Source organism: Podarcis filfolensis (assembly GCF_964270895.1).
Source record: "Podarcis filfolensis genome assembly, chromosome: 16".
NCBI lineage: Eukaryota > Metazoa > Chordata > Lepidosauria > Squamata > Lacertidae > Podarcis > Podarcis filfolensis.
Window position 1 is genome coordinate 13,870,345 of NC_139620.1, and position 26,754 is coordinate 13,897,098.

The 26,754-nt window shown below is 47.5% G+C and overlaps 2 protein-coding genes across 13 annotated transcripts in view; one reads left to right on the forward strand and one right to left on the reverse strand.

Moving 5' to 3' along the window:
* Positions 1-229: 229 nt before the first annotated feature.
* Positions 230-14,999, forward strand: BBS1 (Bardet-Biedl syndrome 1). 5 transcript variants are annotated; one of them, XM_083591799.1, is made up of 17 exons: positions 230-354; positions 1,594-1,670; positions 3,820-3,854; positions 4,171-4,443; positions 5,193-5,239; positions 5,606-5,659; positions 5,999-6,071; positions 6,406-6,537; positions 7,433-7,539; positions 7,766-7,886; positions 8,258-8,416; positions 9,418-9,487; positions 10,314-10,472; positions 12,225-12,358; positions 13,544-13,678; positions 14,258-14,344; positions 14,578-14,999. In XM_083591799.1, exons 1-17 carry the CDS (start codon positions 305-307, stop codon positions 14,662-14,664), a joined length of 1,800 nt encoding a protein of 599 aa, XP_083447925.1. In that variant the 5' UTR covers positions 230-304; the 3' UTR covers positions 14,665-14,999. The 5 variants fall into 5 exon arrangements, with proteins under 5 accessions (XP_083447925.1, XP_083447924.1, XP_083447926.1 ...); XM_083591800.1 differs by having other exon boundaries at positions 277-369; XM_083591801.1 differs by lacking the exon at positions 230-354 and adding an exon at positions 512-674.
* Positions 15,000-22,240: 7,241 nt separating this feature from the next.
* CTSW (cathepsin W) overlaps positions 22,241-26,754 on the reverse strand; it is a 29,002-nt gene continuing 24,488 nt past the window's right edge. For 2 of the 8 annotated variants that reach the window (XM_083591882.1, XM_083591881.1), the window contains exons 10-11: positions 25,103-25,179; positions 22,273-23,191 (exon numbers count right to left, since the gene is read on the reverse strand). In XM_083591882.1, coding sequence (XP_083448008.1) covers positions 23,081-23,191; positions 25,103-25,179 — 188 coding nt within the window. In that variant the 3' untranslated portion in view covers positions 22,273-23,080. Of the gene's footprint in view, positions 23,192-25,102; positions 25,180-26,754 lie in introns of all 8 variants that reach the window. The other 6 variants (XM_083591879.1, XM_083591884.1, XM_083591883.1 and 3 more) reach the window with 6 other exon arrangements.

Consider the following 26,754-nt stretch of genomic DNA (forward strand, 5'->3'; position numbering starts at 1 on the left):
TTCCTGCACTGCAGGGGTTGGACTAGATGGCCCCTCGGAGTCCCTTCTGTGCGTTTGAGGCAACGTAGCACTCGTAGTGTGTCTGGCCCAGCCCTTAGTTTTTGTCGCAAATCCTTTTCAGATTGCTCTGTGGACCGGCCAAGTCAGCCCGGAAGCTGCTTGGGTGTGTGCTTGCGTGTTAGTCTTAAACTCTCCGCAAGTCTATGAGCGCGCGGACTTCTGCTCGGAGGGGCGGGACTCCTTTTCTCGGCGCACCCATTGGCTCCCGCGGGGTTTCCATGGCGACGGATCCCCTGGCTTATCCATGGCGGCCGCGGCGCTGCCTTCGTCGTCCTCGGGAGCCGCTGGCGACGGGTAAAGCCCGGAGAGGTCGCGTTTTGGAGGGCAGCTGCTCCCCCCTTCCTCTTTTTCTCTTGCCCCCCCGTCCCCTCCCCGCTTTCAGGATTCTTGCCTGCGCTGGCGAGGGAGGAGGGGGGAGGAGGCTGGTGCCTGCAGGTCGGACTCCTGGGTTCCCTAGAAGGAAAGTGGGTGCGCATGCGTTTGTTTTGGTTTCCATTCCACCCCCCCGGTTGGTGACGCGTGTCTGCACTGTGACCAGTTCCTCCCCCTCTATCTCACCCCCGAGGAGGAGCCCTGTCGTAGCTGCACCACGGAGGCAGGCAGAAATCCAACAGGTGCTGCAGGTTCCCAACATCAGCCCATTTCCGTGCACAAGAGAACTTCTTTGTCTGCTCCGTTTCTGCCCCCTAGTGCATCTGTCAAACGCACAGAGCAACCTCTTCATCTAAATAAAAAAGGTGTCAACCAGGCATAGATGAACTGCTCAAAACCCGAGTATAGCGGGTGATGAGGACATGTAGATAATATGGAAGTGAGTCTTTTGCCGCATTCGTTTTGCCTAAGGAACTGGTTTGTATTTTTCTGGCTGTGGGTAGTGACGATATTGGGGGGAAGAAGGGGGGCAAAAATTGTGGGCAAATTGCTTTTTCTTGCACGGGTGGGAGCTTTGCCCCATCAGTATCTGTTTGACTCCTGGGAGAGAAATGTTTGCTGGACATAATAGATTTTTGAATGAGAATAAACCCATCTGGTTCACAAGAACATCCTCATCCTTAATATATTTAGAATTGTGTATGACACCGTCAGCTCCTTGGATGAAAGACAGGATACAAATAAACAGCACCAATCCTGTGCATGTCGACTAGAAGTCAGTCCCATTGAGCTCAACGGAGCTTGTTTCCAGGTATTTGTGCACAGAATTGCAGACTCAAAGAATTTGAGGAGTTCTTTGCCCAGCTGCATGAGAGAGAATCACGATGAGCTGTAAGAGGGGTGCAACTTGGAATTGTGTATATGAGAGAAAGACAAAGAAACAGAGTCAGGACTCCTGGGTTCTTTCAGAACACACTGATTTTTGTGGCAGAAAATCAAGACTTCTGAGTGCCTGTCACCACTCTGTGGAAGCTTCATGGTTCAGAGGGATTTAGGTCAGGTGTGAACAGAGACTCCTAGAGAATTGGCTCTCTGGGCTGAAACTGTCTGCAATATATTTCATTTTGTACATTTTTTCAACCTTTCCTTCATCCATTGCAGCATTCAAGCCAATTCCAAATGGCTGGATGCCCACTACGACCCAGTGGCCAGCCTCTACACATTTTCCTCTTGCGTCAGTAAGTCTGAGTTTGTTTTCTCTCTCCTTAATAAGCATTGTCTCTTTCCTGTTTTGATGGGTGAATATGGCGATCATAATGTACAGTGGTTGAGATGGGCATAGTTTTGACTATCTGCTGGTTCTCCCTGGATTTGCAGTAGGTAAAAGCATATTTTGTTTTCCACACTGCAGCACGAGCAATGCCTACTTTGTGACAGCTTGCTTTGGTGGAAGTGGTTAAGGAAGGAAGGCAAGGATAGGTCCCAGCAGACTTGAGTGGTCTTTGGTGGGCCCTCTCCTGCTGGGACGCGGGTGGCGCTGTGGGTAAAACCTCAGCGCCTAGGACTTGCCGATCGCATGGTCGGCGGTTCGAATCCCCGCGGCGGGGTGAGCTCCCATCATTCGGTCCCAGTTCCTGCCCACCTAGCAGTTCGAAAGCACCCTTAAGTGCAAGTAGATAAATAGGTACCGCTTTATAGCGGGAAGGTAAACGGCGTTCCGTGTGCTGCTCTGGTGCCGGTTCGCCGGAGCAGCTTCGTCACGCTGGCCACGTGACCCATAAGTGTCTGCAGACAGCGCTGGCTCCCGGCCTCTAGAGTGAGATGAGTGGACAACCCTAGAGTCTGTCAAGACTGGCCCGTACGGGCAGGGGTACCTTTACCTTTTACCTCCTGCTACAATGTGCCTTGGTGGGTTTACCTGACAGCAAAGCTCTGAATCAGTACCAGACAACTGGGAGCTGTCATATAGATCTCCCAGAATGCTCCATAATGTAACATTGCTCTGGACCATTGTGGGAATAAGGAGTGACTCAGTCTGAGAACCACTCTTTTTATAAGGCTGCATCCTCTGTCCTGGAATTTGTTGCCTCCAATAGCAGACATGTGGGGATCAGATGTGGCTTAGTAGTATAGGAAATGCTGTCTGCACATGTTCAGAGCTGCGTCTTTCTTTTTTTGTCCAATGGAAGGGAGGCACCCAGTTTCTACCCATAGAATGGCTGGACAGGGAGGCAAAGGCTGACCAGTGCTGACCAGTGTCACCATTTGGATCTCTAAGAAGAAAAATTGAGGGAGTGACCTGAGAAGCCCTAGTAGAAGTTAATGCAAACAAAGTTGATCATCCACATTGATCAATGGGGGTTGGACTTGATGACCCTCAGGATCCCTTCCAACTCTACGGTTCTATGGTTCTATGGCTGTATGACTGAAGCTCGTCAGAAGACACCCCAACTTCTGGGCAGTCGAGGCTAGTGAAGCACCCCTCATTCCAACATCAAGAAGCGATGGCATTGTGGTTAACCGAGGTCAGCAGTGTTGATCCTCATGCCCACCAGAAGGTGCGCCATCCCCTTATGGTAATGTTGGGCTCACCATGTCACCCTTCGTTCCACCAGAGGGTGCTACACCACTGTGTGGTTGAGGAAAGTGTAGCGCCAGCCATATTGCATCCTTTCCTCACCTGCTTTTACTTCTCCTGGATGGTGGAGATTCTTCTGTGGTCACATGGCTGATTTTAAAGCTTTCAAGGGTTGGGGGAGGTATGTTATTCTCCCACAGTGTCAATTCAAGGCATTTTGGGGTTTTTGGAGAAGTCTATTATTTCCTTGAATTTCAGGATTCTGAGTGGGTTATTTCTTCCAAACCAGTATTTGGATTATGGAACAGGTACTACAATACAGTACTTAAATTATCTGGTATCTACTTTGTTTGCTTTGATTTAAAGGTAAAGAAACACATGGAAAGCCTCAGGACAATAGTAGGGCTTCTCCAACAAGGGAAGTCACTCACTTCTGTTGATCTCATGAAAGCATATAGTTAATTTTCCCTATTCGAACAGCTCCAGAGAAGCTCCTTCCATTCCAGCATCCGAGTTTCTGCTAAAGCTGTGTGCCTCCCTGTTGACCTACCTGCATCTGCAGGAGACTTGCATTAACCTATATTTTCTTAACAATTCTGTTGTTTGCATCAGTCTATCTTGGGGGACAATGGAGGGGTGTGCCTCTGGGGTGAAGTCAATTGCAGGTGACTTTACTTTCAACAGGGGATGTTGCCTGGTATCCTTATAAAAATAGCAGCTTTGGGGGGGATGGGGCTCCTCTGCCCTCTCCCCTGTTTATGTGTGGGTCTTTTTAATGGGGCTGATACAGGTTCTGCTGTCTTTTCCAGCCCTGGCTGACCTGCATGGTGATGGAGACTGTAAGGTAAGGGAACTGTCGCTGTCACATCCACAAACCCTTCTCTTGTACTGTCCATATTCATCACACCTGCAAATCTGCTGCCTTTTGGGTGCCTCTTCCCTTCTTTCTCTACCTCTCCATCTGACCTAATAGGCTTTTGTTGCATGAATACCATTTTTCTTGTGTAGATTTTGAGCGCACGTTCCTAGTCTCCTCTTTGTTCCTTTTGCCTGCTTGCTTTTAGGTTTATCGATTTAGGTTTCAGAGCCTCCAAAGGGACACACATCCTTGGGTATCATTCAAGGAGGCTCCTAGTTGTTTTGCTTTCCCCCTTTCCCAGCTGGTGGTGGGCGACCTGGGCCCTACAGGACATGAGATGAAGCTGAAGGTGTACCACGGCATGGACCTCCTGAGCGAGAATGTCCTGTTGGACTTGCCCACAAGTGTGGCTGCCTTCCTGATGGAGCGTCATGAACTGTGTGTTCCTGCTGTGGGGGTGGCTGCCGGTCCCTACATCTACGTGTACAAGAACATGCGCCCCTACTTCCGCTATGCTCTGCCCCCCCTGGAAGTCAACTCCACAGAGAAGGATGTCTGGGAGCAGGCAAAGGAGGTGAGAAGGAGGAGGGAGGGCTTGGGGAAGCTGTCTGCTAGCCAGAACCCCTTTGGTCATGGGTCTTTAGGTACCTTCCCTCCCATCCTTCCTGCCTGAGGGCCAGTGTGGTTGGAGCAGAAGTGGTGAACTTCCAGCCCTCTCTGTCTGGCTCTCGGGTCTCTCTCAAGGCCATAGCCTCCACCCCCAGACCCTTACTAGACCTGCTTTTTCACCCTTCCTGGGTGCTTTTGCAAGGCTGGAATATGTTCTATGATGCCTCTTGCTTGCCTGTAGGGAGGGCAAAAAAGGGTTGTGTTGAAACTGCATGAAAATATAAAATTTGTATCCATTGCTCCATCCACTTTTGCTGCTGGCTTTGCCCACCCCTGGGCCCTAGAAAGTTACTTGGGATGGAATGTGGCCCTTGGACTGGAAACGGTTTCCCATTCCTGGGTTAGAGTGTTGAACTAGGGCCTGGGAGACCAGGATTCAAATCGCGCTCAGCTGTGAAGCTCACGGCTTGGGCCAGTCGTCGTCTCTCAGTCTGACCTACTTCACAAGGTTGTTGTGAGGATCAGATGTGAAGGGGGAGAACCACGTCTGCCACCCTGAGCTGCTTGGGTGAAAAGTGGGATATAAATGCAATTGCTTAATTGGAGTGCAAATCCCTCTTGGTTTCTGATTCATCACCAGCAGTCCTTCCAGTTTCTTAAGTCTGCCTCTCTTGTAGGGAGCAGCCGTTGACTGTCCTCCTTCTCTCTTGGTAGGACAAGGTTGACCTTCTGTCAATGAAGGAGACACTGGAGATGATCCGGTAAGGAGCTCTGAAGCTGGGCAGGGCGAGACCAAGTCTTCTGAGCCATCTCTAAATATCAGGAGGATAAGCAAACAAGGCTTGGGGGTCAACTAGGGGCAGGTGGGAATGGAGAGCATGCCAGGTGGAAGGGGGGGGGTTATTTCTTACATTGGCATGCAAAAAAATGCTTTATAATCCGCTTTTTGGTCACCCCCACATGTCTGGGCTATGAAAGCTCCCATTTAATTGACTAGAGAAGCAGCGGCTCAGGGCGAACAAGCTTGCCTAGGGCTCTGTGGTTCTAGACTGTTCACTGTGCCACACTGGCATGAGCCCCAGAAGCCCAAGGCTCTCCCTCCTGACTTGCCTGATGTGTCTCAACAGGGAAAACGCAGACAGAGAAAATACGGAGCCGCCCTTGTCAGTGCAGTCCTTGAGGTGAGTTCTTTGGTGTGGGCAGGGCTGGGAATCTCCAGGCAGGGCTGGGAAAAGCTCCTGCCAGAAATCCTGGAGAACTGCTGCCAGTCAGTGTAGTCAATACTGAGTTAGATTGGCCAGTGCTCTGACTCAGTGCAAGGCAGTTTTGGATGTTCCTGTGATGCCCACTCCAGCCCAAGTTCTCTGCTTCAGGCTGATGGGAACACAGCTTTGATTGTGAGAAATGGTCTCCTTTTTTCATCCTCTGTTGAAGGCCGTCTCTCTCCCTCTCCCTCCCCCTCCCTCTGTGTGGGCTGGGACCCTGGGCTCCTTTCATCACCTTCCCCATCTGCTCTGCAGGTTCCTGGCCCTTGACCCTCCTGAGATGGAGTCCTTTGTGAACCAGTATAAAATGCAGCCGCTCAAGCGCCAGGTGTGTACTCTGATGTTCCATATCCACTCCCGCCCTGAACATCCCAGAAGAGGAAGAGGTTTGGGATGCTGTTTGGTTGATCCCAGGCAAATACTGTCAACTCTTCCCTGAAGCCAAGAATGGCCTTGCTTAGGTGACACATCTTTTAAAATCACAACTTGGGGCAATCAAGTAGCAAAAGGGTTAGGCACAAGATTCCCATGCTCCCAAATGTCCCAGATTGGAAGTGCACTTACAGAACCAGTTGCCCATGGCTGGGAAACATATCCTAGTCCCTTGGGGTTCATCTCTCTTGATGCATAAAGTTGCCCCTTTGCCCCTCCTTATCTTTCAGTCACTGATTACCTGCATGACTACCCTGAAGAAGAGCGTGGCAGACGAGGGCTCTATCAGCTGCCTGGTGCTTGGGACGGAGAACAGCGACATCATCATCTTGGATCCTGAGCCCTTCAGTATGCTGGTGCAGGTGAGGCCCTGGAGAAGAGTGCTCTGAAGCCCCATATCTTGTGCTTATTTCAAGAGGGGGAAGAGAGGGCCATTTTGTTCTCTGCCTTATGCCCTTTGAGGCTAAGCGGAAGCCGCTCGCTCTGGTGTTCCTCACAATCGCAACAACCAGTTGCAGAATTCAAGACAATGTTGGGGGAATCGAGTATTGGAGTCGGGACTGAGGAGATCTGCTTTCAGATTTGCTCCCAACCCTGAAGTTAACTGGGCAGTCTTGGGCAGCCATCATATTTCAGCCTTAACCTACCACCGAGGGATGTTATGAGGATGCAAAAGGAATATTTTTACAAATTTCCTCCCTGGGAGGAAGTGTGGGATACAAATGCAATGAATGAATAAAACAATAAGCTGTTGGATTCACCATTCCCTGTAGTGGGAGCTAGACCATGAAGGCGATTGGGACACTGCGCCACCAACCTTAGTCTGGCTTTTGCCAACCTCCACTTCACTGTTTCCTTACTTAGAAGTGTGGCTGCACTTGTCTGGCTCCAGTTACTGTTGCCTTGTGCCCTATCAGTTCTGGTAAGCGCCAACCTCCACTGATTGCATGGCTTCTGGTTTAAAAACGACAACAAAGAGCAGGTTTCTAGATTTTGTAGGTTTGAATGCTGTGGCCCATGTCTGTGAAATCTCAGGAGGCTGAGTTTCAGTGGCAGGGATATTGGTAACAAATGGGGGTGTCTGTTTCAACTAGAAAACCCTCAAAACTGTCCAGAGGTGACCACCCGCCTGCCAATCCCATCCTGGTGATGTGACTATTTAAAATAGGTCCCTCTCGCATCTGTCCCCTGCGAGGCAACATGCCAGGGAGTGGGGCAGTATCCAGCTTCAGCACTGTTTTTCTTTTTTAATGGCAGACAAAGGTACCAAGCGTGCCAGCCTTCCTGGACGTCACAGGACAGTACGATGTGGAATATCGGCTCATAGTGGCCTGCCGTAATGGGTGCATCTACATCCTCCGCAGGTGGGCAGAGGAGGAGCTGCTGGGGGTGTTTTGGGAGGGCAGAGAGGACCTGATGGGTTGAAGAGGGAGGCTGCCATGTTTCAGAGCAAGCTCTTAAGAATATGGCAAGGAAAAGCCCCATATCTTGTGCATCACCCATCTTGGCATTGGAGTTGCCTGCTTTGCTGACCATAAGGAGGCCAGGCCTGGACTTGACCTGCCACTGCTGTCTTTCTCTCCCACGCAGGAACTCCAAGCGACATAAATACTGCATTGAGCTGAGTTCTCAAGCCGTGGGCTTGTCCTGGGTCCAAAAGAACATTGTGGTGGCCTGCTCCGACGAAACCCTTCAAAGCTTTACTCAGAAGGTTGTGGGGTCATGGGGTGGAGGGCAGCTTTAATTACTGGCCACAGCTTTGGCAATCTGCCTCACCTCAAGCTGTCAACTGAAGGCAGCAGCTCTTAACTTGAACCTTGGCTCACTTCTGGAACTCAAGGTGCATTAGAGTTAAGTGAATGGAGCCAAGGTACATTGAAGGGCATTGTGTTGTGTAAGTGTATGCATGTGGTCCCCAGGTGGTGCTACTGCTGTGCCCAATTCTGTTTTAAAGGAGGATCTTGTTAAAAGAAGGGTAATCCTAGTGGGGGGTAGGGGGCCTTAATTAGCAAGGAAATCAATTGGGGGCCAGGTCGGAGAAGCTGTTCTGTTGGGTTCCTGAATGTCTTTTTCTCGTGGCAGGGGAAGAAGCTCTGGGTGGTCCCGTTGCCAGCCACCCCCATCACTTTGAGTCTCATAGATGAGAAGTTCCAGAGCTTCCATGCTGTGCTGGTCGCCTTGGCCAATATGGAGGTGCACATATACCAGGACAAGAACCTTGTGAACATCATCCAAACGCAGGTGAGAGGCAGGAACAGGGGGTGCCCACATTCAGGGCTGAATGAGGGCATTCTGGTGGTTTGGCACAGGAGCTGGTCGCAGCGTGGGTGGGGGAGGTGTTTGTGTGTGAGACTGTATGTTTGTTTCTCTGAGCCCAGGCTGCTCTGTCTCATCCCTCACTCTAACGGGATGTGTGTTTGTCATCTGTGGGATTGAAACAGGAGAACTAGAGAACCAAGACTCCTTGAGTAAGTTCCTGGAAAACATGGCTCCTGTTGAATGTGGGTCTGGTAAGGCATTGGAACTTGCCTTTGACTTGGTCACACCACTGGTCCTTCTTGCCCAGGATCCCTTTTCAAACTGGGGATGTTGAGGATTCAACCTGCACGCAAAGCAGAAACTCCCTTGGTCCAGAGAGGCACCCTTCCTGCTGCAGATGGCCTCCCCTACAGTTCCCTTCTTCAGTAACAGTTCACAGGCTGTATCCTCACTCAGCCTACCTGTTCCGGACCTGCTGTGGGCCATTCCTGGCCCTTCTCAGCTCCTGAACTGAGCACACAGGGAGAGGGAGACTGTTCTTGGCAGAGGGAGGACCCACAGGAGGTGAAGGAGAGCTGGCAGGGAGGCTACCTGGGAGGAGATGAGGTGCCCTGGGCTGGGAGGGTGGAGATGCAGTGAGAGAGCCATGAGAAGACAAAGAGCTCCCATAGGGATGTGGGAACCTGACAAAGGCCAAGTCACACCATTGGTCCATCTAGCTCAGTATTGGCTACCACTGATTGGTCGCTGCTCTCCAGGGTTTCAGGCAGAGGATATTCCCAGCCTTCCTCCTAGCTGGAGAGGCCATTGGGGATTGAATCTCAGACCTTCAGCATGAAAAGCAGGCGCTGTACTACTGGCAAAGACCAAATCAAAGAAAGGAAAGCTATACGGCCACACCAAAGACAAGCCCACCTGTCTTCCTTCTCCCTGCGAAAAGCAGCAACCCACCTTCATCTCTTTTTCTCTGTTTCTGCTGCCAGGACGTTGTCAGCAGCATCTGCTTCGGCCGCTATGGGAGGGAAGATAACACACTTGTCATGACCACCAAAGGTAAGAGCAGATGTTGTGCCTTGTGAAGTCAGAGCACTTAGCCCGACCTTCTGCCCTTCCCCAGGGGGCAGCCAGCAGGTAGCATTCAGGGGCAAGCTGCACCTGAGCATAGAGGCTTTGAAATCTACAGAGCTACAGTCTGGTTGCAGCATGCAGTTGTCCCTCCTGATATGGAGCCCAAGCTGTGAAGAACGAGTTGCAGCTGAGAATTTTGCCGAAGATGCTCATCTCTCAGGCTTTCTTGGGAGAAAGTCATGTTGGTCTAAACTTGCTGGAGTGGGTTGTATCGAACAGGAGTGGAGAGCCTATCAAGTGAAGGCACTTCCCTGTCCTACTTGACTCCTTGCCCATCTGTCGTTTCTCCCCCTTCTCTCTCTCTTTTTAAATTATAGTTTTCAGATTTATACAGTTCACTGATTATACAATCATTTTGACATTTCAAAACTTAACTTCCTTCCCCCACTTTCTGCAGTTCCTTAACTTTATTTTTAATATCTTCTGCATATCCATATTAGCTTAATTTGTTCATTTATTCATCTTCTTTAAATATATACTCTTATGAAACTGCAGGTTATTACAAGAATCCTGCCAATGTTTTTATCTGCTTACAATTTATCTGTAAATATTCAATAAACCATTTCCATTATTTTATAAGAAGTTTGTTATCTTGATTTCTTATCCTTCCAGTAAGTTTAGCTATTTCTGCATATTCCATAAGTTTTTGTATCCATTCTTCCTTTGCTGGGACTTCTTCTTCTTTCCATTTTTGGGCGAGTAGCATTCTTGCCGCTGTAGTCGCATACATGAGTTTCTGCTCTTCTCCTAGGCGGGGGCCTGATCATCAAGATCCTAAAACGCACTGCCACGTTTGACAAGCGGGATGCGGTTGTCGGAGCCCCCGTCGCCCAGAGCATCAAGCTCAACGTGCCCAAGAAGACAAAGCTGTATGTGGACCAGACGCTACGGGAGCGGGAGAGTGGCGTGGGTGAGTCGCATGAGCAGTGCGTCTCGGAGCACGGCAGCCTCTCTTACAGGCACACAACATCCCAGCCAGATGCAAACTCCTAGCTCCTTCCTCTATGGTCTCTGGATCAGGAAACATTCCCTCCTTACACATGTAGAGGCTTTAGGAATCTCTCTGTGAATAAACCTTAAAAATGGCTAGTTGTTTGTTTGTTTTTTTGACCTTTTTATATAATAATTTATTGATTTTCCAAAAATAACAATTTTTAAAAGACCAGAAAAAAATCATAACCAAATTAAACCATGAAATTTGATCGACTTCCCTCCACTCCCCCTCTTGGTTCCATTACAATGTACTTGTTTATGCACATCCATAAAACCTTATATACTTAACAATCCAATGTTAAAACCTTCTTCATCTTATTACAGGTGACTTTTAAAAGTTATACTAATGTAAAAATCTGTACACAAAGCTTTAAAAATACGTTTTAAACAATTGCCCTTTTTTGTAATGATTTGTCCTGCATAGTTTAATAATTTATTTTGCCAATCTTCATCTTTATCTTCTTCTTTATGTTCTTTGGCTGAGGCTTCTTCCTTCCATAGGGGCTGGCTGGTCTTGGCCTGGAGTTCAATCTCGCGTATCGGAACAAAGTATTTCATTCAAACAATTCATCAAGTCCTGTACATCTCAATACCATAACTGTGTTTGATCATATTTTTCCACAGTTGCAGCATAAGAACCCCCGAGAATTCTGCTAAACACAAAAGTCCCTGTTCATATTTTGTGGCTATGAATACAAACTGGTGGGACGCGGGTGGCGCTGTGGGTTAAACCACAGAGCCTAGGACTTGCTGATCAGAAGGTCGGTGGTTTGAATCCCCGCGACGGGGTGAGCTCCCGTTGCTCGGTTCCTGCTCCTGCCAACCTAGCAGTTCGAAAACACATCAAAGTGCAAGTAGATAAATAGGTACCGCTCTGGCGGGAAGGTAAACGGCGTTTCCGTGTGCTGCTCTGGTTCAACAGAAGCGGCTTAGTCATGCTGGCCACATGACCCGGAAGCTGTCTGTGGACAAATGCCGGCTCCCTCGGCATATAGAGCGAGATGAGCACCGCAACCCCAGAGTCGGTCACGACTGGACCTAATGGTCAGTGGTCCCTTTAAAAGGTAAAGGTACCCCTGCCCATACGGGCCAGTCGTGTCCGACTCTAGGGTTGTGCGCCCATCTCACTTAAGAGGCCGAGGGCCAGCGCTGTCCGGAGACACTTCCGGGTCACGTGGCCAGCGTGACAAAGCTGCTCTGGCGAGCCTGCACCAGCACAGCACATGGAAACGCTGTTTACCTTCCCGCTATAAGCGGTACCTATTTATCTACTTGCACTTAAGAGTGCTTTCGAACTGCTAGGTGGGCAGGAGCTGGGACCGAACGACGGGAGCTCACCCCGCCGCGGGGATTCGAACTGCCGACCATACGATCGGCAAGTCCTAGGCGCTGAGGTTTTACCCACAGCGCCACCCGCGTCCCTCAGGGGTCCCTTTACCTTTACCTTATACAAACTGGTGCAGGAAGACCTTTATGTGGAGCGTGGTTTGTGGGTGATCTCAGCCAGGAAAGAGATGCTCAGAATTGATTCTAGGACCTAAGTGCTCTAGCACAACAGACCCCCTAATTTCTGCAGGCAGAGGGTGTTTTGATGATGGCACAAGGGAAGGTCTCATTTCTCTCCTCCCTGTTTCACTTTGCTTCCTTCCCACCCCCCGCCCTCGCCCAGCCATGCACCGGGTGTTTCAGACGGACCTGAGCCGCATCCGACTCATGGCGGCCCGAGCCTACGCCCAAGCGCTTCAGTGCAACATGACGCCTGTGTCTGAGTCGGCGCAGGAGCAGCTGAAGATGAACGCTGTGGTGAGGAGGAAGGGGGAGGAGGAAATGAATACAGGATTGGTCTGAATCGAGGCGGGCTTCCTTAAAAATGGTCCCAATCCCTGGAAAAGAGAAGACAGCTGGAGGGGTGACCCCAGGATGGGGTGAGGGGAGGAAAGGAAATAGTGCGTTAAATCAGAGGATGGTGCAAGAAAAAAGGTGGGCTGCTTTTTAAAAAAAGGAGTAAATTGGTCCCAGCCAGGGAAGAGTGGATAACCAAGATGATGGACTGTGCCGAAATGGCGAAGATGACAGTGAAGATCAGACACCAAGATGAGGAAAAATTCAGTAAAGAATGGGGGGCAGGGATTATAGAGCATCTTAAAGACCACTGTAAATATTTAAAAACGCTAGCAGGATTGTTATAACATTTATAATGAAACAAAATTAAAGTTCTAACAAAGAGATAAAATGGATTGGGGAAGTGTGATTAGATGCAATAGAAAGAATAATTAAAAATGGGAAACTAGGGGAGGGTGGGGGAAGTCCAGGGATTCAAGTAATCTCAAATGTGTAAAAATTGAAAATGATTTAAATGTATAAGAATTTTGTTAAAAATGAAAATAAAATAGTTAGAAATAAATAAATAAATGGAGGAAATTAGGAATTCTTGAGAAGGGATGGGCTTTGCTTGAGCTGTTGTATCCAACTAAGTCATGCTCACAGTAGACTCACTGAACTCAATAAACTGGAGTAGCTCAAGTTCATTGGCGTCAGTGGGCCTAATCTGATTTTGGGTCCCTCTGGATTACCTGTTTATTGAGAATTCATCCTTATTTTCTTGCACAGACCTTAGGAGGAGGTTTGATTATATCTGGTCATTAATGAGCATTCATTCTGATTTACTTGCAGGAATGTTTATACCTCTTCCCATTAATCATTTGTTCATCCCATATTTGTATTTCCCTATCACTTTCCAAACCGTAAAATGTCCAGTTCTTTTTTTTTAAAGTGGATTTGTTGTGCTAGGGCTGTGCAAACCTAAAGTTCCCATGTGCTTTCCCCTGCAAAATAGTGAAAGTCCGGAGGCACCTTTGGGTTGGATATTACCCAGAGTCCCCTCTTGATGAAATGTTGAGACATTGCTGAGACACTTCCCCCCCCCCATCCTCATTCCCCTTTGTCTCACACGCTCATTCCCATAATGCGCTTCTCTCCCTTCTGCAGGTCCAGGGCATGGGCCCTACCTTCAAGTTGACCCTTAACCTCCAGAACATGTCAGATACCCGTGCAGTCGCCAACCTTCTCATCAGCTTCCTGTATGATGAAAAACTCTACTCCATAGAGCATCCTTTCTTTAAGGTAATTCCATCCTCTCCTAAATTGGATCTCCCCTGACTCCCTCTCCTAAATGTTTTGCACAGGCCCCCTATATAACCAGTCCAGCGGCCTTCTCAGAGTAGAGTTGTCCTGCGTCTGGAATTTCCGGGACATAGCTGGGATTAGGCAGTCGGAAGCAGTGTCCAGGCGGGAAACACTAAGATGTCCTTGAAAATCCAGACATATGGCAACCCATGTCGGAAGTGTAGGTTATCCCTGTTTAGGGAAGCTTTTAATATTTGATGAATCATTGTATTTTAATATTCTGCTGGAAGCCACCCAGAGCGGCTGTTGAAAGCCAGCCAGATGGGCGGGGTAGAAATAAATTTATTATTATTATTATTATTATTATTATGGATTTCCTTACAAATAGCTCAAAAACTTTTTTTATTGAGATTTTGCAAAAATAGCTCAACAACTTTGGCCAAAAACCCTAACTCAGGCTCAGCTGGAGTTACAGATTTGCCCCTTGCTACACGCCTCCCTCCTTGGGTTCTTAGCCTCTTCCCCAACACGCTGCTTGCCATAAGAATTTCCTGCATTTTTCTTGCCTCCCTGCAGACTCCCATGTTGGTTCCAGGATTGAATTACCCTCTGGCCACCTTTGTGGAGTGTCTGAGCGAACAAGGGACCTCGGATATTATTAAGGTTAGTGTTCCTGCTTTGATTCCCCACCCCACTCCTGACAGGCCTGCCCCTTGACTTCCCATGCCATTGATTTCCCAGTTGTTTCAGTCTTGGGGGGCTTGCCTGTCAAAAGAAAAAGCCTGCCTTCCCTGTGCCTTGTTCCCAGTTTGTATGCTGACTTGCAATCCAAGATGGCCGCTGTGTTGGCATGCCGACCATAGGCCCTCCCTCCTCTCATCTCCTTCGTGTTGCAGGTGTTTGTGTTGCACGAGGGGGAGCCTGAACCACTGCTGACGGCGCACATCAACATGCCTGTCAGCGAAGGCCTGGCGGCCGTGTGAGCTCAAGGTCGAGTGTGAGCTCAGGGTCGAGCAGAGGAGAGGAAAAGGGCCAACCCACTTGTAGTCTTCTCTCTGGGCCGTGTGCCTCAGCAGTAGCATAGACTTTACCTCCATCAGTTCTGGGAAGGGCCACCTGGAGAGGAGCGCCACCCTAGGATAGCCAGCGTCATTTGCGATGGAGGTATGCGGAGTTCCTCCTCACACTGAGGAAGAGCCCACATCCAGGGGCTGCCACAGGATTAGCCGCAGCTCGTCTGCTGGGCCCAGAAATGGAGAGGTGGAACAGCAAATGAAGTCCAGTGGTTCAAGAGCCCAATAAATTTTATTTATTCTTATGCTTGACTTTGGGGCATGTATCTGGGTGAAGGTGTTTGGAGCATTGGAGAAGGATGTACAGTCATACCTCGGAATGAATACGCTTCAGGTTGAGCATTTTCAGGTTGTGCTCCGCGGCGACCCGGAAGTAACGGAGCGCGTTACTTCCGGGTTTCGCCACTCGCGCATGCGCAGACGCTCAAAATGATATCACGCGCATGCATGGAAGTGGCGAAACGCGACACACGCATGCACAGTCACGTATTACGTTCGCTTCAGGATGCGAACGGGGCTCCGGAACAGATCCCGGTCGAATCCAGAGGTACCACTGTACAGAAAAGATCAGGGGGCTTGAGCACCTCTGCTATGATTGGAAATTAAAATTTGTTGGACTTTTTTTCTTTAGAGAGGAGGGATATGGCCATTGATTGAATTTATATACCGCCCTATACCCAGAGGTCTCAGGGCAGCTCACAGAACAAAATCAAAATACAAAACCACAAAATATATAATTAAAGTAAAAGCAACATCCCAGTAACCCCTTTTGAGCATAAGGGTGCGGGGGGAGAGATGAAGGCAGAACTCCTGTGAGGCTGCTCCCAGGTTTGAATGAGTCCTCAGTGGGCTCTCCTTCTTCCCCAGAGCTCCCTTCTCCTGCCTGTGGCTATTCCTGGCTAGAGCAATAGATGGTATCAGGCCATTATTTAAGATTTCGGACAGTGCCCTCACAATGCCTGATGCTTCCACTGTTCTGGAGCATAGTGGGAAATATAGATTGACATGCAGCAGCCACTTGGCCCAGGACAAGCATCAGCTCCACAAAGCCCTCCACTCCCAATAGTTTGCATGCTGACACCGGGGCCTGAATTCATGTCACATGTGGAACTGGGCTGCCCATCTATCAGGTTCTCTGTTTTGAGACGTGGGCTGGGGGAGAATTTAATTCCGCTCAAACTGAAATGTAAATCTTCCCAATCCACAGTGATGCACAGTGTGGAGGGAGTAGATGGGGAGAAGTTTTTCTCCCTCTCATAATGCTGTAACATGGGGTTATCCAGCGAAGCTGAAGGGGAGAGGGGGAGGCCAGACAACAAGAAGCCCTTCTTCACCTTAGACCTATCTTTTGGGTTCTGGGGTGCTGCAGACAAGGAGCAAGCGCCCCCAAGGTCTGAACCAAAGTTTGGTTTCAGGAAGCCACAGTCATCTGTCATAAAACTTTGAAATAAGCTGAAATACAGTGACAGCCCCTACAGTTGCTGAGTAGTTTTGATTTCTGAAAACCTTTTTTGTTCCTTGCCAATTATTATTATTATTATCATGATCATCGCTCTACCTCTTGGGTTTAGCTGAATTTGGACCGGGAGCAGGTTCCCACCTGTGAAAGCAGATTTCCTCATATGACTTCTGATATCTTGTGTATCCCTGCTGAAATCCAAGAAAGCCTTTGTGACCCTTTTCGTTTTATTTTATTTGAAGTCCTGCGAGTCAGTATCAAGTCTCATTATTTGCTCCACTGATATCTATGGTTGTCTTTTTATTTGGCATACTCCCTGTTCCGAGTTACTTGTGTTTTCTGTTGGACTAAACTGGAATGTAGAAGATAAGAATGAAAAAGACACTCCACATGGCATAAAACATAGGAGATAGGCATGAAAGAACATGAATACTCTCTATGTTGGGCTTCTCAAGGCTGAGGCTGGTGATTTCTGCTCTAGATAACAGCACAGCTGGTGACTATTATCCTTCTTTATAACATAAACACCAACATGAGAATTTAATTCTCAGGTTGTCTGGGGCAGGTCATGAAGTAGAAGAGATTGCTTTGAATCAATGCATAGTTCACACCAAAGCTTCTTTATATTTAGATGGAATTTTGAATATATTTTGTCTGTCTCCAGATTTCACTTCCCTTTTGTTTTTCCAATTCTGTTATTCTGTGAACATATTGTGGTTTGTTGTACCATCTCATACAACACTGTTGAGAACATAAACTTTGGGCCGTTCTCCTTTGAGTTTTACATTGGGCTAAGTTGGCTTTAAAATCCTTTCCAAGTTTCAGAAGCTAGCCTGGGGGAACATAGGAAGCTGCCTTCTACTGAGACAGACCATTGGTCCATCTAACTCAGTACTGCCTGCACTGACTGGCAGCAGCTCTCCAGGGTTTCAGACAGGGAGTCTCTCCCAGCCCTACCCAGAGATGGCGGGGATTGAACCTGGGACCTTCTGCATGCAAAGCAGAATGCACTGCAAGCACCGTATAGATCGGTAGTTCCCAAACTTTTTTTTTTAAATTTTTTATTGGTTTTTCAACACATATTAAAAGACAATACAACACAATACATAGACAAACAAACATATAAACACGTATAATTTCTTAACCTTTTTTTCCTTAATCCTTCTTTCAGCGACTTCCCCATACCTCCCCTTTCTGCATCCCTGTTTTAAATCTTTCCAGCAACCCCTAATTTCAATTACTTATAGCACTTTCTTTAAATCTTTTTTCTCATATCCAATTGTTGGTAGTTCCCAAACTTTTGTGGGCCACTGACCCCTTGGTTCCATAAACTCATTGCAGGTGCCCCCTACTGTACCTGCCAAAAAGCATTTCTTCAAAATGACGGTTTGCACGACTCATTAAGGAAGACAATAACCAAACAGTAACAACGAATTACAATGTTTTTTCAAAAGCCAGCTAAAACCATCTTGTTTAATTGATCCAGTGATACCAGCTTTTCATGAGAAGTCATTTAGACCTCCAGTGCCTCCTTGCCACCCCCTTGCCTGTTAGCACCCCCTTGGTAATCCCACTGCCCCCTTTAGGAACCATCGGTTTAGACCTTTCCTTATAGGGTCTCCTCTTCTAACTCTTTTTCAACCAAGCTTTGCATTGCCTCTTTTGTGGTTCTCTCTGTACTATTTTGAAGGGCTCATCTTTCCGCTCTGTCTGCTGGGGGGAAGCAGGCGGTCAGCTCCTTGAGCCACAAGGACAGCCTGCCTCTGTTGCTTTGAGTCTATTTCTCCATCTGTGTGGTTTTTCTTTTATTTGCACCTTTTGAACACAGAGGTGTGAAGAAGCAAGTTCCATACCTAACCACACTCTCCACCAGCCACCCTCTTTATGAGAAGGTGCTAAGCTGCTCAGGAAGAGGCACCTGTTTCTAAACTTCCCTGACCGTTTTAACATGAACACCTGCTTTTATTTTCTCATCTGACTGCAGTTGCCTTCAAGGCCAGGTCCTGAGGCTGGCAAGGCTGGGCAGTCACCTTAACACTGCATTTACATGTGTTCATGGCACATGTGCACCACTGCAAACCCAGTAATGGCATGAAAAGGGGCAAAAAAAGAGTGCAAAAACAGCACCTAGCAATCCCACAAGCCTTTGCATTGACTTTGAGGCCTGTGGAGAGTTGGAGCTAGGAGGTTTGGAGGGAATGAATATGGCAATTGCAGGCTTTCTCAATGGTGCTCCATACAATAATCATAATTTTATTATGTATACCCCGCCCATCTGACTGAGTTGCCCTAGCCACTCTGGGCAGCTTCCAACACATATAAAAACATAACGAAACGTCAAACATTACAAACTTCCCGGTACAGGGCTGCCTTCAGATGTCTTCTAAAAGTTGTGTAGTTCTTTACTTCCTTCACATCTGGTGTGAGGGCGTTCCACAGGGAGGGTGCCACTGCCGAGAAGGCCCTCTGCGATTTCACTTAAACGTGCAGTGCCTCCAAATGGCTGTTTTATCATTTCCACTTTGCTCCAAGTGTCCAAGAAGAGTGTGTGCCGTCTCATTCAGAGACAGGGAGCATTTGTCTCTCCAGGTGTAGCTGGACTTAGGGATGCCCAGGGATGATAGGAGTTGTAGTCCAGCAACAAGGTTTTCCCTTTCCTGCACCCGCCCAATAGAATTCTCAAGTTGTGCGGGAGAGAGAGGCGGTTGCATGCACCCCATCAAACTACAGTCATTTGAAATGTTTGGAAACATTTCAGTGGAAAGTTGTCCAAATGAATGCATAAGCAGCCTGAAAATTCATTTGCACTGTGGACTGGGCAATGAGTTTTTGCTAAAGCAGCTGGTGCATTGCATTCCTCTGCTGCACAATTTTAATATTTGCCTGTCCACTATTGGACACAACATTGGGTAGAGCCCATGAATCCCAATAAAACAGCCCCCTCTTAAATCTGTTGCGAAAATAGAAGCGCTTAGAGACATTATGTTTCCCGAGTCTACTGGTTTATTGAGCAAGCATCTGCAGCCTCTTTTATCAGATGCACAAAGAGTGGGATTTACATAGAAGTCCTCTCTGGATGGAAGACAGAGTGGGGGGCCTGCAAATGGTAGTCTACTCTGCAAAGACCAAATTCAGATTGTTTCGGCCACTTTTGCCTCTGGAACTGCTCACCAGTGGCTCATGGCCCCCTGATATCTGCAAAGAAGGGAGGGCGGCCCTTGAACTGGGAAAAAAGTTTCCCCACTCTGACGGATGGGGAGAAATTGCATTCCATCTACTCTCTTAATCTGCACTTTCTGAAACATTACATGATTCAAAACACAGCCATCCTTCAAAATTCACACATCTCCAAAGCCACAGTGCAGTTCTTTGGCCAAGTAACGTTTACAGAAATGCACATGCTAATTGTAGGTGAACAATCAACATATCAACACACCCACACACACCCTGGAATGAATGATATTTTAGGGAAGTGCTTTGCGAAAATGTGCCGTATTAGGCAAAATCTCATAGACATATGTATATTTTTGGGAATGCACTACGATGTTGATGGATTTTCATGTGGCCTTTGAAAAGAAAAAACCAAACTGATGTGAACTGAAGCGAAGGTTGTGCAAAGATGAGAAAATGACATTGACAAGCTGCCCCACTCCTGGTAATACACACTGGGGTTCTCAGCTCACACTCCAGCAGGGCACCTGTGTTTTCAAGAGCAGCGGTGGGGGGGGGGAGATTTGTGGGAAAGGGTCTTATTTTATGGTATGACCTTTGCAACTGCTAAAGGCATTACAGATGTTGAGGGCAGGGAGTGGCAACGCCAAGTGACGTGAGATGGCAGAAAAGAAACCAACTTCATGCACAGAGAGAGCGAAAGGTAACATGAAATACCAGAAATAGCTCATGACATTTGCGTGTGAAATATGAATGCAAGGGATAATCAAAACAGAAACTGCATTTGCTGGAAGCTGAAACTCTTAATGCAGGCCCATTTCTGTAATGCCCCATAAAGAAAGGAGAGTGAAACATACACACAGCCCACTATTTTCTGAATCACTGCCTTAAAACCTGCCAACATGGGGAAATTCAGTGCATTTCAGGTCCCATCTGCAATATGAATTTAAAGCAGTATTGTACCACTTTAAATAGTCATGGCTCCCCCCCAAGAATTCTGGGAGCTGTAGTTTGTTAAGGGTATTCAGGCCCCTATCCCCCCCACCAGAGCTACAATTCCCAGTGATCCATGGGAAGAGGGTCTGATTGTTAACCTACTCTGAGAATTGTAGCTCCATGAGTGGAATGGGGGGGGCGGGTCTTCCTAACAACTCTCAGCACCTTTTACCAACTACAACTCCCATAATTCTTTGGGCGATAACGTGATTGTTTAAAGTGGTATAATACTGCTTTAAAAGTATAGTGCAGGTGGGGCCACAGTCTTCATTTAAAAAAAATATTATATCCCATAATTGTAAGAATAGACTGTAAAAAACATTTGGGGATACAAGATTGCAAGCAAATTCTATGAATTAGATGAAGGGTAGAAAAACGGAATTGTCTGGGGGTACTTCCTACCTCCCTCTGCATGTGTTTGTTTTAAATTATGTTTCTATTTCTCCCTTCTCATCCCCATGCAAGAAGGAGACAAACACAGTTCTCTACCCTCCCCTTTTATCTTTCTCTGCGGGGTAGTTTAGGCTGAGAGTGTGCCACTGGCCCACGGTCACTCTGAGCTTCATAGCAATTTAAACATAGCTCCACCCTAGGAATGCAGGAGAAATTCAGCTCTGTTTGCATTTGAACAAGAAAACAACCTGATTTTCACCTTCAAAACATCATGCCAAAGGGAATCCTTCAGTCAAGAGTTTTCTGAAATTTCAACCAATGTCTACCAAATTGCTTATAACAGAGGAAGTAAGAATGCATCCAGTGGGGGGCGGGAAACATGATGCAAGGCATCATAGAGGACAATTGCTTGCAAAGGTGGAAATATATTGGGACGAATTCTGACTAATTTAACAAGTTCTTTTTTATGTCAAATCATTGCAGAAATGTGGAGAGCTAAATTAAGTTTGAAAAAAATCAGAAACAGAGAAACCCAAAATAGACGGATATATCCCTCCCCAGTCCCAACATTTCAGCCACCCCACTGGGTCTTGTTCCCCAATTCTTCAGTATATATTTGTCCTCTTAGGGCAAATTAACCTCATTTCAAATGCCATCTGCAAGCAATCTGTTCAGAGACCCATGTGAAGAGCAGCCTGTTCTCCCCCCACTAGAGGTCAGCAAGAGAGGGAAGCAGTTTGGTCCTATCCCATTTTGGCTCTCACCCGGGCCATGACTCACAAAGGCTATAAATTGAGGCAATAGATGTACCTTTCCCTGTTTATCTGTTTGTTTTGTAACACACACACACAAAAACTTTAATAAACATGAATACTATGAAACTAATGAAGCTTAAGCTTTGGGGCCCCTAATCCCAGAGGGGCCTCAGAAGCGACTTTTGTTCACATTGCTTTAAACAATTGCTTTAAGAAGTGCATTCTGTATGCATATAACATTTTCCTAATTTCCCCTTATTTTCATCCCTGCAATAACTCACAAACAATAAGGCATAGCAATTTTTTTATTCACACCAGTGATTTTGATAGGTGAGATAATCCAGTACAAGAATTTTAATCAAAATCTGAGATGTAATAATAATAATAGTAATAATAAATTTTATTTATATCCCGCCCTCCCCGGCTGAAGCCAGGCTCAGGGCGGCTAACAACAATCAAATCCAACATTCTAAAAACATTTCATTCCAAAAATTAATTAAAATCAAATTGATGGCAACCGTTAAGCAAAATTCTGTGCAGATTCCCAGAGGAGGGAGTCAGGCTGCGCCCTGGCCAAAGGCCTGGTGGAACAGCTCTGTCTTGCAGGCCCTGCGGAAAGATATCAGGTCCCGCAGGGCCCTAGTCTCTTGTGACAGAGCGTTCCACCAGATTGGAGCCGCAGCCGAGAAAGCCCTGGCTCTAGTTGAGGCAAGACTGATGGGAAAGGCCAGAAATCAGTTGTAGTAGCAAATTTTGTTTATATTAAAATGTGCTGATCTGTCATGGAACAACCCCATTGAAGAAGATAACAGCAAGGATGCTTCTTGCCCAGAGATGGAAAGAAGAAGAAGCACCACCCAGAGAAGAGTGGCAAACCAAGCTGATGAAATATGCAGAAATGGCAAGACTGATGGGAAAGGCCAGAAATCAGGAAGACCAAGTATTTTAAAAAGACTGGAATAACTTCCTCACCTACCTGAGAGATCACTGTAAACAGCTGAAATCATTGGCAGGAATACAATAACACTTGTAATGTAACATGGATTTTGGATACTATGATTATATAAAAGATGGATTACAGTAGGAGATGCAGGAATAGAATTGGAACCCATGAAGGGAAGGATGGAGGTCTCAAGGTTTGAAAGAACCCCTTTTTTAATGTGTGAAAATGTTATGTTTATGGTGTAAAACTTTTATGTAAAACTAATAAAAAATTAGAAGAAGAAGAAAACGGTGGTTACCTAGACCTCGTTGCTGGTTGCGCAACAAGGGCCCCCAGAAATATAGGTCCCCCACTGCTGGCTTCAACCCTGCCCCATTGCTGGCATGCAGTCCACAACAACAAAATTGGAGGTCTGCACTGTTCATTGAAATAATGCTGTAGAAAAATATGGCTGGGGTATGACAGCTTGTGGCATTAGAAGCTGTGCAAGGGAGAAACAACAATGGCAGGCCTGATTTGAGCCAAAAAGAGGTGATGCACTGTAGGAGTCAGCCCATGCGGTCGCTTCCAGATGATGCTGGACTCCAGATCATGAACGCAGTTGGGCCATCAAGGACGGCAAACCACAGGCTTCTTTCCCCCGGAATTCCGGACAATCGCCGTTGCCGCGAACATGGCAATGCCGCAAGTATTGGTGCCACGGTGCAGCCGGAAGTAGCCCTAGGTGGGAAGAGAATGGGATCAAAAGTGTCACGGCTCTGGCTGAGCTCCAGGCCAAAGCCCTGTGCTCGGCGCCTGGCAGGCGTGTCAGTCCAAGCACGCCAGCTGGGGGGCCGCAGGGTCCTTGATCTAGCCCAATATTGCCTCCTCCAGAGGTCAGCAAAGTGATGCTCAAGGGAGCTCTTCCTGCTCAGTTCCTCTTCTCAATGGCTCGGCCTCTCCTACCTTTAACACACACCCTTCAAACCAGCCCACATTTCATTTGATGCCAGAGCCAGACACCTTCCCTTCCGTTCTGAACAGAGCAAAGACACAAAGAGCTTCTCTCTGCAAGCAAATGTAGCCATGGCTGATGTAGGTGGCTTTTCTCCCCCCTTGAAGCCCACACAATTTTGTGGTCCTGTCACTGTTCCTGCTCTTTCGAAAGCAACAGCCATTTTCTATTATGACTCACGCGCCACAGTGGCCATTTGGTGTTATGCCAAACCCCCAACCTCCACGGCGGCCATTTTGTGTTATACTCCATACCCCACAGCAGCCATTTTGTAATCAACACCCAGAGCACTTACTCAAAATTCCCCATACACCCACCAAAAGTTTAGTGATCTCCGTCTACCCTTACTGGCTTGCTGGAGAAATTGTCTATCCAATGATCTGTTCTCTGACCTCCTTGTTTTTAACTAGAGATGCCGGGAATTGAAGCTGAGACCTTTTGCACACCATGTGTGTGCTCAACCTCTCCCCTGAAAAATAAGTTTGGGAGAGGCCCCAGCTCTGTGGTAGAACACCTGTTTCCAAGCAGAAGGTCCCAGTTTCTAGCTCCACTTCAGAGGATCAGGAAGCAGGAGAGGAGGGGTCCTGTTGTCCATCAGATTAGATAATCATGAGCTAGACAGACAACTAGCCTGAGTTGCTATAAGGCAACTAACTACCTGTGTGCCTGGGAGAGACTGTGTGTCATGGACTGGTTGGATGCAGAGGAATGGAGGCAGGAATCAGCTGGGGAACCCCCAAGGGAAGAAGGCTCAGAGCCCGGGGAGTGGTGGTGGGATGGTGATGAGTGGTCAGAGGGAGAAGACGGGGAAGAGGATGGGTCGGAAGCTGGAGGCAACAGGTGTTAGTGAGCAGGGAGAGTCTGTGGCAGAGAGAAGACTAGAATCAGAGGCAGAAGCTGAAGCAGGAGAGGAGGGAAGCCAAAAGGCAGAAAGGAGTCAGCCAGGATGTCTCTCCCTCTTGCTGTAACAAGCTCCGCTACCCCCATCTCCCAGAACCAGAAGAGGCATGAAAAGGGGGGGGGGAAGGTTGGTTGCATGCAGGCACAGTCTCTGATTGCTGGGGGAAAGCCCTGGTGAGGAGGCTTTCAGTCTCAGCAACTGATTTTCATGGAGGAGATTCACCAGGTAGGAGCTGCTCTGCTCCTTAGACCTGACACTCAACCAAATATGTGGAGGTTGTGCTTTTGCTAATAAAGAGTTAACTCCACCTTTGAACTGTGTGATTACTGACCAGCACTCTCCTGTGACGAAGCACAGGGACGTCCCAAGTTCATTCCCCAGCACCTCCAGTTAAAAGCTGATATGAAAGACCCCACTCTGCCTGAGATCCTGAGAGAGGCACAATCAAATACTAGGCTAGGCAGCTTCCTAAAGCCCACTCTCATCCACTGCCCCCTGTCCCAGTCCCAAGCCTTATAGCCAGTTCCGGTCCATTGGTAGTCAAAAGACAACCCTTGTAAGTCCTGAGATGGAAGCACCCCCTCCCCCCCCCCAGCTTAACAAGGATGTTGATGGGTTTCACCAACCCCATCTGATTCTCTCATGCCAGGCACACAGCACCCCTGCCCAGTTCCTATGCATCCTGCCCCACTCCACCCAAACTCCCCAATGGCCAAAGAAGTGGAGATCAGCCCACCTTTTCTCCCCAGCGCTCTCCCCACGAATTCTGGATGATCCAATATGGTCCAACCCAGGATCCACGTCGAGATTTGACTGCACAGAAGGGGAGAATGGAAGCTAAGTATTGCTTTATACTTCTGGGGGAGGAACATGGCGGACTGAGCGTCTTCTGTCGGCACCTTGCCAACAGAGATAATTAAGTGGTGACTGCTCATAGTCAATACATAAATCTTGGCTACTGAATTCACTCTGGAGATAGCAGTGAGCAGGGGATCAACCGCTGATGCTTGGAAAAAAGTTGTTTACTACGCCGTGAGACTGAGAAGCTGTCAGCTCCTGAGATGGAGAGTCCTCAATGTATCATAAGAGCCCGTTCCACTGTCGAACAGCTCTTACCATCAAAGTTCTTCCTGATGTTAAGTCATAGAATCATAGTAGGAATAGCCTTTCTTGTAACTTGAATCCTACCCAACAGAGCAGGAGAAAACAAGCTTGCTGCTTGCTCCATTTCCCATGTGACAATCCTACAGTTATTTGACGGTGGCTATCATATTTCCTCTCAAACTCTTCTTTTCCAGGCTAAATATACACAACTCCCTCAACCTTTCCTCATGAGGCTTGGTTTCCAGACCACTGATCAATTTGGTCACCAGCCCAATTTCTAAGTTTAACTTTTCATACGGTTTTCACTGTACATTTTATGTACCGTTGTTTGTAGACAGCTCTGATTTTATAAATGAATATGAATAGCAACAAATAAACAAATGTCAGGATTACAAACAATACAATGCACCTGAAGCATTCCAAATCCCCCAAAGTACCATATCAGTATTGATAGTTTATGAGGGGGTGGTTTAGAAATACTTCCTTAAAATAAAATATAAACCCAATTATTTTCATAGTATTACAGGAGAGGGATAAAAAATCCACTCTGGTCTTCTTCTCACTAAGGCAGTCAAATTGCACCCTGACCACACAGCCCTTTCCAGCTGCAGATGAGACAGCTTTCCTACAGCATCTAGTATGCTGCATTACAGTTCCTGTGACAGGCAGGGGGGAAATAAAATCACAAAATGGTCTACCACAGGCATCCCCAACCTTCGGCCCTCCAGGTGTTTTGGACTACAATTCCCATCATCCCTGACCACTGGTCCTGTTAGCTAGGGATCATGGGAGTTGTAGGCCAAAACATCTGGAGGGCCGAAGGTTGGGGTTGCCTGGTCTACCAAGACCACCAGCCATTTTTAAGCGGTCTGTGAGGGACAAAGTCTGGGAACAGCTGTCCTATTCAGTCCACCTGGCAGTAAAAACAGCAGCAGCTACCCAGCCAAAAGACTTAAAAAAACTGGAAATAATTGACACATTTCCTGAAGGACAGGGAGGAGTTGACCAGATAGGCTTTTGGTCAGTATTGTCTCATGTAGGCAGACTCAACACGGGAGCTCCATGCTGGAGCAAGCTGGTTTTTCTCCGGCTCTGGAGGGCAGGACCTGAGCCAATGGCTCAAGTTACAAAAAAAGAAGATTCTGACTAAACATTAGGAAGAACTGTTTGACAGTGGAACAGACTACCTTGGAAGGTGGTTGACTGTCCTTCCTTGGAGGTTTTTAAGCAGAGGTTGGATGGCCGTTTGTCATGGATGATCTAGTTGAGATTCCTGCATTGCAG

Excerpts from the sequence above, each read along its gene's own strand:
- BBS1 (XM_083591799.1), top strand. The coding sequence starts at position 305 with ATGGCGGCCGCGGCGCTGCCTTCGTCGTCCTCGGGAGCCGCTGGCGAC. Across the intron at positions 3,855-4,170 it reads ATGGTGATGGAGACTGTAAG|CTGGTGGTGGGCGACCTGGG; the intron begins GTAAGGGAACTG and ends CCCCTTTCCCAG. Across the intron at positions 6,072-6,405 it reads TGCAGCCGCTCAAGCGCCAG|TCACTGATTACCTGCATGAC; the intron begins GTGTGTACTCTG and ends CTTATCTTTCAG.